The sequence below is a fragment of the Odocoileus virginianus genome, chromosome 34 (genome assembly GCF_023699985.2).
Source record: "Odocoileus virginianus isolate 20LAN1187 ecotype Illinois chromosome 34, Ovbor_1.2, whole genome shotgun sequence".
Lineage (NCBI taxonomy): Eukaryota > Metazoa > Chordata > Mammalia > Artiodactyla > Cervidae > Odocoileus > Odocoileus virginianus.
The window spans coordinates 8,171,763-8,185,900 of NC_069707.1; the positions used below are offsets into that span (position 1 = coordinate 8,171,763).

Consider the following 14,138-nt stretch of genomic DNA (forward strand, 5'->3'; position numbering starts at 1 on the left):
ACTTTCAGGGATCATGTTTCAAAAGGTTGTGGCTTTTACTACAAGTAGGGGAAGCTGAACTATGTAGCCTTTAGAAAAGTGATACAGGGACTTCTTCTAGAGCAGCAATTAAAGAATTTTTAAAAAGTGAAACATACATGTATGACTTTTGTTATACAATATACAATTACAGTAACTATCAATATAAGAGTATACCATATAAATATATTATTTAAATCAATTGTGAATTCATGAACATCATTATACCATAAGAATTTTTAAAATGTGAAATATCATACATGTGTGACTTTTGTTATACAATGTACAATTATAGTAACTATCTATATGAGTATACCAGATAAATATATTATTTAAATAAATTGTGAATTCACGAACACCATTATGTCATAGGTTGCCTCTTTAAATTAAGGCATGTGATCCAGAAAAGGTATATGTAATCTGTTACTGATATAAAAAACATCTGTGAACAGATGTGGAAAAAACTATCCCTAAGTAAGTGACCAATGACCGGGCTATCAGCAAGCCAGTTTTACATTTTTCCTCACTCTTCTCAATGCTATTTTTAGGCAGTTTTAGCTGAAATAAAGTGTGAGGGCATATCTTGTGTGCTGCCCCGTCCACACCTACCCTTCTGTCTCTCTTCGTTCCCAGTCTATCACCAAGGGCAATTTATGCGTGAATCAGACAGTGCCTGTAAGTGGAATAAATGCTTGGGGCTCTCATGAGAAATCTGAAGGCATTCAAATATACAGAGGGATAGATTGTATCACAGGAACACTCTAGCCTGAGTAGAAAAGAAACACGCATTCCTCCAAAATGTGACCAAGTCTGCCCCCTGCTTCCTCGTATACCCAATAAAATCCATGTACGTCATCACCCGGCCAGCATCATTTGAAAACAGCCAAGCCCTAGACTACAGCTTTACCAGATGCATCCCTGGAGACATACCTGAAATCTTCCGCTTCGTTAGGGCAGCCCTGTAGACCGGCTGACTCTGCCCCCGGGAGTTCATGGACTGCAGAGAGACCACGTACACCGACTCGGAGGCTGCAGACCAACAAGCAAGGGATGAGGTTCTGCTGCTGGTTCGCTTGTCGGTGTCCCCCTCCCCTTACCTCCTTCCCTTCTCATCTTATTGGCATTCTAACTTATTCAGGACAACTACAGATGAGACCGAGAACTGTAGGAACTAAACTCAAACAGAACACAATTTTTGTCAGGAAACGTGGAAGTGTTTTTTACGTACAACCCCTGAAAAAGTGGGTTTCTATTGCATCAGCATCAAAGAAAGATGAACAATGTTTAAAAAAAGAAAAGAATAATGCATTTTCCCATGTAATTCCCTAAATATTTTTTTACCTCCAAACAGAGAGGAGGGAATGTCTCTGTTTTTATTTGTCATCAAATAAAGAGGAGAGAGATAAAGAGTAGCAAGTCCACCACGTGGGACATCTCAGCCCAAGTGGGACGCTGTGGCCTTTGAACTGAAATCCTCAGAACGGCGTCTCTGAAGATGAGCTAAGAGCAAACAGAGGAATCTAAACTCACCCTTTATTTCTAGATTGTTCTCTCTCGTTCACCCCCACTCCCACCCCCCTCAACTTGTACATTGGGCCCACTAATATCCAATATAATCTAAACTTGAAAACATTATTTGGAAATAAACTATGAGAACTAAAGCCTACAGTTCTCAAGTACTATGGAATCACTGAGTCTGAGACCCAGGTACAACTCTGGCTATCTTCCAATTTGAACTTTCTTATTTTACGAATGAGGACAGAAAACCACAGAAATGGATCGACTTGCCCAAAGTCACATCCCTAAAAGAACTCATGCTGCTGCTGCTGCTAAGTCGCTTCAGTCGTATCTGACTCTGTGCGACCCCATAGACGGCAGCCCACCAGGCTCCTCCGTCCATGGGATTCTCCAGGCAAGAACACTGGAGTGGGTAAGAAGGACTCGTAACCTTCCCTAAATCCAAAGTTGCTAATACCCAACTCCAAGTTCTATCATCCTTGTTTCCTATAGCAGCCTTGATCAGTTCAAGAGTAAAAATGAGGCCACTTGACATACTACACCTGGAGAAGGAAATGGCAACCCACTGCAGTCCTCTTGCCTGGAAAATTCCATGGACGGAGGAGCTGGCGGGCTACAGTCCATGGGGTCGCAAAGAGTCAGATATAACTGAGCGCCTTCACTTTCACTTCAATTCTGACATACTACTCATATGGATAATTATACCATCAGGTAATACGTCAGCACATTAATAAGATGGCATGTGTGTGTGCTCTGTCACCTGGTTGTGTCTGACTCTTTGTGACCCCATGGACTGCAGTGCACCAGGCTCCTCTGTCCATGGGATTCTCCAGGCAAGAAGACTGGAGCGGGTTGCCGTTCCCTTCTCCAGGGGATCGTCCCAACCCAGGGAACAAACTGGTGTCTCCTTCATTGCAGGCTGATTCTTTACCATCTGAGCCACCTTGGAAGCCCAGAAAGGTTTCACTAAGATCCTAAAGAAAATGCATAACACTGGTGGCCTGCCTGCTGGAATGGGGAAAGTCCATGTGGCAATGGCAGAATAAACCTGTTGTTTTTACAAACAGTAAACATAAAAGGAGACCCATGTTCAAAAAAGACTCACACAGAGAGCCCTGTTTATGTAAACTTCTATAGACTAATCTCATTTCAAGTGAAGGAGTAACATGTGACAAGCTGCGTGGTCTCTGTGTATCTATACGTACATCAGTTCAGTTCAGTTCAGTCGCTCAGTCATGTCTGACTCTTTGCGACCCCATGGACTGCAGCACACCTAGCCTCCCTGTCCGTCACCAACTCCCAGAGTTTACTCAAACTCATGTCCATTGAGTCATGCATACATAGGGCAATGAGACTCACACTGCGGCCAGAGTACATTATGAGGCTGAGGCTCTCACATCTTATTCTCTCAGAAAATTCTGAAATGTTATGTTTTACAAAAAGGAAGGATCAAGTTTGTAACACTTGGATTCCCAGAACGTTAAATGTCTCAACATTGGAGTCCCTTCAGATCTGTTAATCTCTTGGCGCTACTGACAAGCACACCAAACGTCAACAAAGAAAAATTTTACTGCTTAATTCACAATCCAGGAATGTGTATAAAGAACTAAATGTGGAAAGCGGTGGCTCATCGTTTATCAGGAACCACCAAGAAAAGACCAGTTTCCCACGACGGACTCTTCTGCATGTCTGCAATATAATTGTTAAAGTTCTTGATTTGCTGAATGCCCAGATTCTTGATTTGCTGTGCTCTCCAAGCCAGTGAGGCCTGGGATGATCTCCAAGAAACAGGCAGCACTGTTTAACAGTCTAACACTGGCTCATGTGTGCCGGGTCTAGTCTCTGTGTGGGTTAAGCATTTTATCTCAGTTCCTCCCTTAGTCCCGACAAAGCCCCACGAGGAAGACACTCTCATCGTCTCCTTTTCATGGATGGGGAGCCAGCTCAGTGGGGTGAGATGACCCCAAGGACATGGCCCAAATGCTAGGCTGATCTCAGACAAGCCCTGGGCTCTTAGGTGAGAAGGGGCAGAGAGCCCAGAGCCCACGGGACACTGACCCTGGGCTGAGAAAGCTCCTGACAGCTAGGCATGCCGCAGTTCACCACTTTTTCATAGAAATACCATAAAGACCCAGTGGTATACAAGCACACTTCTTCCCATGCTCCTTTAGCATTGAATAGAGTAGCAACAAAATTTCCAAAACGAGCGCAGCATCACCACCCAGGGGACCCCTGGGGCCCCAGGTCCCACCCCCGCTCCTCAGAGCCACCGACTCCCCTCACTTCCTGACCTCAGTGTGACATGGCAGAAACTGACTCCTGAAGGTCGGCGGAAATGTCCTGAAGCACTCCAAAGGCTCGTTACTGTCCGGCTCCCACCTCCTCGGCTGGCTACCTCCTCCCCCTCCGTATTCCCACCACCCCCGGGGGCTCCTCTGACGACAAGATTCAACACTGGTGGCGCCTCGCAGAGGCCAGAGAGCCGCCCGCCCCCAATGCTTCTCTGTCCCCTGCAGCTGCTTTCACAACAGTGATCTCTACGCACTCTGGGTACCATCTGCCCCCGTGGGGGACTAGGGGGAGGCCATGCCAGGACATTGCCTGACTTAGAAGAAGCCCAAGAAGATGTGTTTGATGAATGACTCCGAGGCCAGGGTTTCTGCTGACGGGACCACAGGCCCATTTTTCTCCCCAAGTTTCCTTAAGGTTTGGCCATTCCCTGCAGTACCATGCTTTCCGTGGCATCTCTGTTACCAGTGGAATTAAAATCCTGCACAGGATAAAATAAGGAGACCGGCATCCTCGAACACAGCAGGCCACTCCGACATCCCCGGGAATCCACATCGCCCCATCCTCCCAGACAGGATGAGCTAGTGTCCAGTGAGACCTCCTCCTACGTGGTCACGTAGATCTTCACGATGGCAATCCAACACTTTCTATTTGGTGAACATTCCAAAACTAGCAGGTGGAGTTCTGAGCTGTCTGTTCAGGCTGGGATTGGGGCCTACCCCTCACCTCAGTGCCAACATTTGCTCAAGTTCAGGAAGCAAAAAAAACACATCCTTCCGCTATGCTCAGGCAAGCCAGGGCTTCACTACTAAGGAAACAAAAAGTGAACAGAACCAGTCAGATGAAACACTCGTGGACACCAGAGGACACTTGAATGTGTGGTGTCTAGGAAAGAGCTCCGAGCAGTGAACACTCTCCACTGGCACAGTGCTCCCCTGCAGTGTCAGCAACGCAAAGAAGGGGACTCGGCTCTCTGCTGATGTTCTGTGTAGCATTTGGCCTGACTCCCCAAAACCGCCACGTAACCAGCACAGCACAACCACTCAGGGCTAGGGGCAGGCCCCGGAATGGATGGATGAATGAATGAGGTGTCAGGCCTCTAGCTCTGGGTCTTGCTGCTAATACTGAAGCCAGCCTTCACAAAACATGGACCACTCAGATTTCTCCAGTCTCTCCCGCAATCCCTAGTGGTGGCTTTGGAGCACACAGATGCTGGAAAAAGCCTAGCATCTACTTTGAGGCTTCGATGCCATGCCCGACTCATGGCTGCCTGTGCCATCACGTGGAGACCCTGTAAAGCCCACAGGATGCCAGGCTGATCCTGCCCTGGGAATGCCCAACTGACTTTTCCAATAGCAGGTGTCTGAGCGGAGCAGTAAGGTAACTTCCGAGGATCTTTCGGGGAGGAAATCCAGGCCGGCCTCCCGCTCAGCGCCTCCAGCAGCTCAAACCTGCCCTTGTAGCCTCCGGCCTCTCATTGCGTGTGCTGGGAGCTGGGCCACAACTGCGTCGTGATGAGACCCCAGTACCCCCTGGAGTCTCAGCAGGACCCAGTAAAATCACAGCCTCTCCCTCGCCTGAGCACTGATTCAGTTAGGAAGGGGACAAGACTAAGCGGGGGGCCACAGCACCTCTTGCTGGAACACACCGAGCTGGAGAGCTTGGGGCAGGTGCGCTTTCTGATACCAAACCCCAGAGGCAGACGGGCCTCATGGCCCCAGCACCCCTGGGCCCCCCACGACTCGGGCACAGAGAAGCGGAGCAGACTGTGTGCTCTGCACCTCGGCTTCCCCTAGAGGACGCGGAAGGAAGGGCCCAGCCACGCTTGCCAGTGCCTCCTGCCAAACTCGTCATGTAGATGGGGGGGCGTAAAGGAAGGCGGGAAAGCACCAGTGTTCTAGGAGTGCTGCAGGGTGTCCACCCCCAAGGAATGCCAGGACCAAGGGATCATCGCTGCCCCACCTCGGAGCATGGTCGTGTCCATTCTCCAGGCCTGTTGATGAGCAAGGAGAGCAGGCCTCGAACCAAGCAACCAAGCTCATAACCTCTCCCAGCAAATGTTCCTTCAGCCTCCACGGCCAATGCTTCAATGCCTCCTTCACCCAGTGAGAGTTTGCAAAGAGGAAGGAGGGCAGGCGTGGTCCACAGACTCCATCAGCTGCCACCACACTTCATCTCGATGGGACCCAAGGTCCAGTGCCCCAGGATCTAAGATGAAGCTTAAAAACCTAAATGATGGGGCTTCCCTGGCGACTCGGTGGTGAAGAATTCTGCCTGCCAACGCAGGAGACATGGGTTCGATCCCTGATCTCTAGGAAGATCCACAGGCCTCAGAGCCACTAAGCCCGTAGGCCACAACTATTAAGCCTGCGCTCTAGAGTCCACACACCACAACTACTGAAGCCCACACACCCTAGAGCCCATGCTCCACAACAAGAGAAGACACTGCAAGGAGAAGCCCGTGCACCGCAACGAGAGAGGAGCCCCCACTCGCCACAACTAGAGAAAAGCCCACACAGCGATGATGACCCAGCACAGCCAAAAGTAAACAAATGAAATTATATTTTAAAAAAGCTAAACGATGAACTCAGAGCCAAGATGGAAAAAGCATTAGACTCACCACCACCAACCGTCCCCGACCCCCCACCACCAACCGTCCCCGACCCCCCGCACATCCAGAAAACTGACCCATAGCATGGCATCAGCATGACCCCGGTCGGGAAGTCGCTGATGGGCACTTGTTGGGCGGCCTTGTCCCACCACTAATGAAGGTGAAAAGGATGGAGGCATGGAGGGAGGACAGAACAAACAGTGAATATCTGAAAAACTGTAACACCTGGAAAATGGACATCCTAGCCGAAAGACCACGTTCTGTTCAACGGAGCTTCAAAATCTAAAAATGATCGCCAAGATCATTAAGACATCGAACAACAATGAACATGAAACTCACCTAGCTTTTTGATTTCATGCGTTCGCTCATCTCTCGTCAGTGGGACGTAATTCATCTTCCGGCCACTTTCTCCGTAGCCCAGAAGGAAGCCCCGGGATCGGCGTGGACTCTTGGCTCCAGACAGGCGTGGTGCTTTCCACGCCACGGACAGTCGGTCGTCGGATGAGCGGACTCGGACCCGCAAGGGCTTGTTGGGCACGTCCTTTTCTTAAAGAGGACACGACACAAGACCATTAAACAGCAAACCCCGGAGCTCCCAACAGAGGAGGGAAAAGCGTGCCCAACACCCACTTTGGGTAACCAGTTCTAGTAAGAACATTCTTCCCCCAAGGGTATCGACACTTGGTGTCCACCCCACACAGGAGGCTGAGAGGTCTCAAGGATTTAAAGTGAAAACATACCATGTGTGAGACTGCCAGCCAAAAATCCTGATGCTTTACAATGTTCCTTTTCATCTATTTCCTCTTGCCCCCTTAAAGCCAAAAACTCTATATCCCCTGGTGAAAGCAAAGGGTCAGCGTAAAATATAGCAAACACACTTTCATGCTATTTTTAACTGTCTTCCTGGAAGCTTTTCCACTATAAGTTTGAAAAAAAAACTGGGCTTTCCTTGTCTTTATGGTGACTCGCTAAGAGCTCGATCCTGCTTTCTGGTTTTGATCTTAATTTCTCTGGCATGTCCAAGTCATGCCCCTTCAGGCAAACCCTGCTGCTATGCCCCACATCTACTGTTGCCTTCCTCCTTAATCAGTCCATTTCCAGCACTCTTACTAAGCTGATAAGTCTCAGGAGTCACTCTCATTGTTAACATTCTCAAAGCAAGGCCAATACTTAGTGATCGAAGTTTTGCTTTTATGTGGATTAAGAGCTGACGATACGTTTGGGAACAAGAGCTACAGACTATGTGATGACTACAGTGCCTGTTTCTGACAGCAGGCCACATCCTAGCCCTTTCAGGGGACCCAGAGACCCAGTGACCCAGTGAGTGTCTCTCTGGCTATGTAAGCCAGGTATGTTTCCCGGGCATCCTTCCTCCACTATGTACATCACCCCATCACCAATTCCAATTTTATTAGACTGGAAAATTCCCACCTAAGTGAATATTTTTTTTTTCTAAGTGAATATTTTAACACTAACTAAAACAAAACAAAATGTCATGAGTTAGCGTCAGTTTCAACAGCACAATACTAGCCATTGGAGATGATTATGCCAAGAAGTCAGTCACCTGACTGTGTCTTTGAACCAAAAGGAATATCCTTTTGTATATTAGCTGGAGCTACCTAATCAGTCACTGGGCACCCTCATTCTTAAAGGCTGCTAAGAGAACATCATATTACGGTTCAACAAATATTTTCCCCAATATACAAAGTAGTGATTATTGAGATTTTTTTGTTTTTAATCCAATAGCACAATCAACTAACTATATAAAATTTTGTCTTGCTCCCTGGTGACGTGAGTGTAACCACTTTCACTGGGGTTCTACTAAACTGAACTCAGTGTTATTCCAAGTTCAGAGGTGGGGCTCTCCACTTCAAGAATCTAACCTCTATAAAAATTAGGGACCACCAAGCAATATGGAAATGACAAATATGCTCATCTCTATAACTGAAAAGAAAAAAACTGTCTAAAGTGTTTAGTACGAATAGTCCAATTCATTAACAGCACAGTACTGATTCATTGAATGAGTTCTTACATTAATCCTATGAGTTGATTTTTCTTATGAGTCCCAGTGGGGACCTCTTCCTTCATACTCCTAGAACAGGATGCTCAATGTTTCTAGAAAGATCCAGACTGCCAAGTCTCGTTAAGCACTTGCATTATCTGTGGGTGACTGTGGATTTTCTTCATCAGCATGTGTCACTGCTGAACAGACCTTGTCCACATGGGGCTAGGGTAGGAATCATTTTTCAAAAGCCGGTAGTGAAAATATCTGGTAAAAACGACTTACGAGATGGAAAATCTGGACAAGGGGTGGCATGCTTAGTCTCGATGAAACTTTGGTTTGGTTTTTGAAGTCAGCACGTTTTTGGATGACATGCATCAGAACAAAATATACAACCAAGTTTAACTTTTCAGGAATAGTGTTTGAGTCATTTTCAGCTTTATGCAAAGTTATGAAAGAAACGTGACATGAGCCATAGGCAGGGGAACAGAAGTCGAGAGAGGAAATTTTAAAGGAAGCACAAAACTTGGCTTCTTTCTCGTTACATCTGAGTCACATTTTACTCTGCATGCCTCCAATACGAACTATCACCACCAAAACACACTGTTGTAACAGAAGCCCCTCAGAGGAGTGAGCCCACAGCCTCTCCCAGGTGAAGCCCCTGAGGCTGGTGTTTGGTTCCAGAGTGTCCAGCTTTGGGCAGGCAACAGGGCTTTTCTTTTTAGAAGTCTATAATGTGAAAATGATGTCTGCCTAGAGAACTGACTTATGAACAGGGTGGCAGGGAGGAAGGAGAAGGTAAGACGTATAGAGAGAGTGGCATGGATGCATATACACTACCATATGTAAAATAGGCAGCCAATGGAAATTTGCTCTGACTCAGCAAACTCAAACTGGGGCTCTGAAACAACCTAGAGGGTGGGAATGGGCGGCAGGTGGGGGGGACGTTCAAGAGGGAGGGACCTATATACCCCTAGGGCTAATTCATGCTGATGTACGGCACAAACCAAACCAATACCGTAAAGCAATTATCCTTCAATAGAAAATAAATTATTTACAAATTATGTCTGCCAATCAGTTCAGTTCAGTCACTCAGTCGTGTCCAACTCTTTGTGACCCCATGAATCGCAGCACGCCAGGCCTCCATGTCCATCGACAAACTCCCGGAGTTTACTCAAAACTCATGTCCATCAAGTCGGTGATGCCATCCAGTCATCTCATCCTCTGTCGTCCCCTTCTCCTCCTGCCCCCAATCCCTCCCAGCATCAGGGTCTTTTCCAATGAGTCAACTCTTCGCATCAGCTGGCCAAAGTACTGGAGTTTCAGCTTCAGCATCAGTCCTTCCAATGAACACCCAGGACTGATCTCCTTTAGGATGGACTGGTTGGATCTCCCTGCAGTCCAAGGGACTCTCAAGAGTCTTCTCTAACACCATAGTTCAAAATCATCAATTTTTCAGCACTCAGCTTTCTTCACAGTCCAACTCTCACATCCATACGTGACCACTGGAAAAACCATAGCCTTGACCAGATGGACCTTTGTTGGCAAAGTAGTGTCTCTGCTTTTTAATACGCTGTCTAGGTTGGTCTGCCAGTAATACACGGTATTCATTTTATGCTTAAGAAAAGCTCATACCTCCTCAAGGGACCCTCAGTGATGCGGACGTGAGAAATGACGCCTGCCCAAGCTGCCACAGGCCATTTGCACTGCTCTTCTTCCCAGCAGGACTGGCAGGCTCCCCTCAACCCCCACAGTGGCCACAGTCTATCTCCCCAGGGCAGCAGGGAATGCGGTGGGTGTCCACGGTGCTGTCCCCGATGTGCCCAGCCTCAGGGCTGCCCTCATCTCTCTTGTCCTAAAGCCCCGGGTGACACAGCCACTCTCCCCACCACTGCAGAGGGCCCCCCTGCCCCCATCGGCCTGGGACTTCTGGGATGATCTCCAGCAACACGGGCAAGTTGACCGAAAACACATGCATAGTGTGGGTCTAACAAGATTCAGCTAAGAAGTAAATCGCTGGGCAGAGGTGGTGTTCCCCACTCTGTGGCCCAGTCCCCGCCCTGAGGCCCGCCCAGCATCTACTTTACAGCGGAACCAGCATCGGTGGAGAGCAGGCCTCGCCTCGGGGCCTTGGGGCTTCCCTGGCGGCTCAGACGGTGAAGTATCCACCGACAGTGAAGGAGACCCGGGTTCAGTCCCTGGGTCGGGAAGATCCCCTGGAAAAGGGAATGGCTACCCACTCCAGTATTCTTACCTGGGGAATCCCATGGACAAAGGAGCCTGGCAGGCTACAGTCCATGGGGTCACAGAGCGACTAACATGTCTTCTTCATTTGGGGAATGCGGTGGGCCTATGCTCCAGAACAAATAACCCCTGACACTCAAGAGCAAAATTCTGAACAAGCAGAAAGAAGGAAAAAGACCACTGGGATGTCCTGAAGTGCCGGGGTCCCTGAGGAAGAGGAACGGGGGAGGTTCCAAGAACAAGGGGCTCCGTCCCAGTCGGCACAGGGTTTGGCCTGAGATCCTGACCCAGGCCAGGCCCACTAAATCTCAGCCACACTGCCCAGTGGCAGGGACAGCCGTGGCCCCCTCAGACTGCATGGGCTCCCCCCACAGGCTCCGGGCTGCCGTCCAACCCTCCACACCAGGGTTCCGGAACAGAGCCAGGCCTGCTGAGCAAGCTTTGGCAACAGGGCTGAGACCAGCCCTTTGGACCAACCACACTGCCTCTTCTACACAGAACCTCACACTTGGTTACACGCTCTCACGTGGTTCATTTTAACTGTCCTTCCAACATCTCCCAGACAAGAAGGCCAGATGTCATAATCCCCACAAGAAAACTGAGGATCAAGAGGTGAAGCACCTGACCCAAGGCCACATGGCTAAGCAGCAAGCAGCGAGCTGAATGCAGCTGCCCTGATGCCAGTCTCCCCGCTCGTCCACCGAGACCCCATCCATTCAAGCCATCTCACCAGCCACCCAATCTCTTCTGCTAATAAACGTGAAACATGGGTTCTAAGCTGGACAGGCCCCCTTCCAAGTGTGAGCATAATGCCTTGCACAGTAGGCCTCATATTTGCAGGCATGTGTTTTGTTTGTTTAACTCTGTGGATAGCAAGGAGATCAAACTGGTCCATCCTAAAGGAAATCAACCCCTAATATTCACTGGAGGGACTGATGCTGAGGCTGAAGCTCTAATACTTTGGCCACCTGATGCGAAGATCTGAGTCATTGAAAAGACCCTGATGCTGGGAAAGACTGAAGGCGGGAGGAGAAGGGGACGACAGAGGATGAGATGGTTGGATGGCATCACGGACTCAAAGGGCATGATTTTGAGCAAGCTCTGGGAGATGGTGAAGGGTAGGGGAGCCTAGCGTGCTGCAGTCCATGGGGTCATAAAGAGTTGGACCCAACTTAGCAGCTGAACAACAACAACAATTTTGTGTTGGGGTATAGGCGGTGAACAATGTTGGGATAGTTCCAGGTGAACAGAGAAGGGACCCGGCCAGCACGTATACGGTTTTTCAGTGGATCAGACAGCATAGCTAAGGAACCAGAGAAGCTACTCAGCAGGTTGCCCTTAGCAACCAGAGAAGGCCACTGACTCTAGAAACCAGAGTGAGGTGACAATGTCCTTCTGCTGTACACAGCCCTAAAGCCAACCCCAATTTTTCCAAGTACTTTGAAAAGTTCCTTTCTTTAATGTTCTGGATGAAACACCCTGTCAATTAGCTTTTATAGATCTTTTCTAGATCATCTGGGAGCCTTCTTTTAATCTATGTGCACATGAAGAAAATTTGTTCACATGGTTCAAGTTCCCTTGCAATGAGATTTTCTAAGTGTTTTCTCCAAGCTGTGTGTGACAGCCTCACAGAAGCCTTCTGAAAATTTTCTAATAAGTCCCTGTAAGCCTTTTCTCCTGAAAACAGGAAGTCACCATTGCCAAGAGGAATGATGTTCACATCCACCAGTGCTAAGTATATTTTGAACCTGGCAGGACACAGTCCCTCCGTTGCCCCGAAGACCATTCAACCAGGTTGATGTTGCTCAGAACGAATTGATCTCAGAAGACCTACAGCGATTAATCACACACCGTCTACTAAGCAGGTCAGTGAGGTGAAATGATTCCCAGGTAAACTACAACAAACATCTGAAAGCCAGGCAGAATTAGAACATCGCCCCTGAGGTATATCACCAGCTATGCAAATTGGCAAGTATTTTGAAATTGTAGGGAGTCCAAAAAATCTGTTCTTTCCAAACACAAAAAAAATCCAAAATTCAACGTGATGCTTTCTTTGCCCGTTTACAATTCAGCGCCAGGTAAACGCGTAGCTTCTGAATTGGGCTTCCACGGGCTCAAAGGCCAGGGTCTGAATCTGAGTCTACGTCTCACTGCCTTTTGAACTTCAGCTTCCTCCTCGGTCAGGTAGTGTCTAGCTTTCCGGGTTTTGTCATTGACACTGTCCTGACATCTATCAAGGACACAGTAAGTGCTCGTTGTGTTTGTGATTGGTCATGATAAAAACCCTCTTTTATCAGATTCATGGTGGGCGGGCGGCTCCTTTCAGAAGGTGAGCTGTGTGTGGTTGCATCACAGAGTTTTCTGTGGACACTAAAAAAAAAAAAAAAAAATGTGTTTCAAAGAACCTGGTAAAGAATCCACCTGCAATGTGGGAGACCTGGGTTTGATCCCTGGGCTGGGAAGATCCCCTGGAGAAGAGAAAGGCTACCCACTCCAGTATTCTGGCCTGGAGAATCCCGTGGACTATATAGAAGTGGACGTATTGCCAAAGACTGTGCCCTGAAAGCCTGCTCATATACGAGGCTGTCAACACCCAGGTGGGTTTTTTTGCACCATAAGCAGAAAGCACTATTCCTCATCCTCATCAGCATCTCACAACCACACACCACTCTGAGCCGGCCCCTCCTCTTCATTGGCATGAAAGTCCATGGCCCCAGCTGTCTGGTGACCGCTTTCCCTGGCCCGGTTTCAACTAGCAGGACATTCTTGTTTCCAGGAGGGCGTGAAGGATCCCTCAGTCTAGAGCTTTGGAGAGCAAGTGGTTTGTCCCACTGACCCACCTGATACCCACTGTGCTGGCCTCCAAGCTTCACGCAGACAGCCCTCATCCTCAGCCCAGGGCCAGTAAGAGTCGCCCTTCCCCTCACCCAGCCTCGGCCCCAGGCAGCCTCCCCACCCTTCCCAGGCATCAGACCTCAAGGCCACCAGGGACGCTGGTCTGAGGGCAGGCGGGAATGCAGCCCAGGAGGCTGGACCACGGTCCTCACACTGCGCTGTGCATCAGAACACCTTTGGGGAGAGGGGTGGAGCTTGTGGAAACACAGCCCCTCCCACCTGTATCCAGGACAGTGAGATTCCGGAGCTTGTGTGGGCTAGCGATGAAAGAGCCTGATTAGGAAGAGGTGAGAGGGCAGGAGGCGGGAGGGAAGATGCACTGGGGTGCAGGGGGAGATGACACCAGCTGTCTCAACCGAGGAACCAGACACGTGCCTGCTGCCCCCACGCTGAGTCTGGGTGCCCTCCCCCCCATGCCGGCCTAGGCCAGAGTGCGGGCAGGTTGGCAACGCCTGACAGCCTTGGTCTGCCACCGGCTCCTTCTTCCCGGGTGAATTCCCACAGTCAGTCCCCCTGCAACACCTCTGAAAGGCTCCCAGAGCTCTTCTCCCCCAAAACCAC

The 14,138-nt window shown here is 49.1% G+C and overlaps 1 protein-coding gene across 1 annotated transcript in view; it reads right to left on the reverse strand.

Annotated features, from left to right (window-relative positions):
- Positions 1-14,138, reverse strand: part of FNDC1 (fibronectin type III domain containing 1) — a 113,305-nt gene that overhangs the window by 56,425 nt on the left and 42,742 nt on the right. Inside the window, exons 5-6 of the mRNA XM_070461325.1 lie at positions 6,776-6,982; positions 949-1,047 (exon numbers count right to left, since the gene is read on the reverse strand). Coding sequence (XP_070317426.1) covers positions 949-1,047; positions 6,776-6,982 — 306 coding nt within the window. The remainder of the gene's footprint in view (positions 1-948; positions 1,048-6,775; positions 6,983-14,138) is intronic.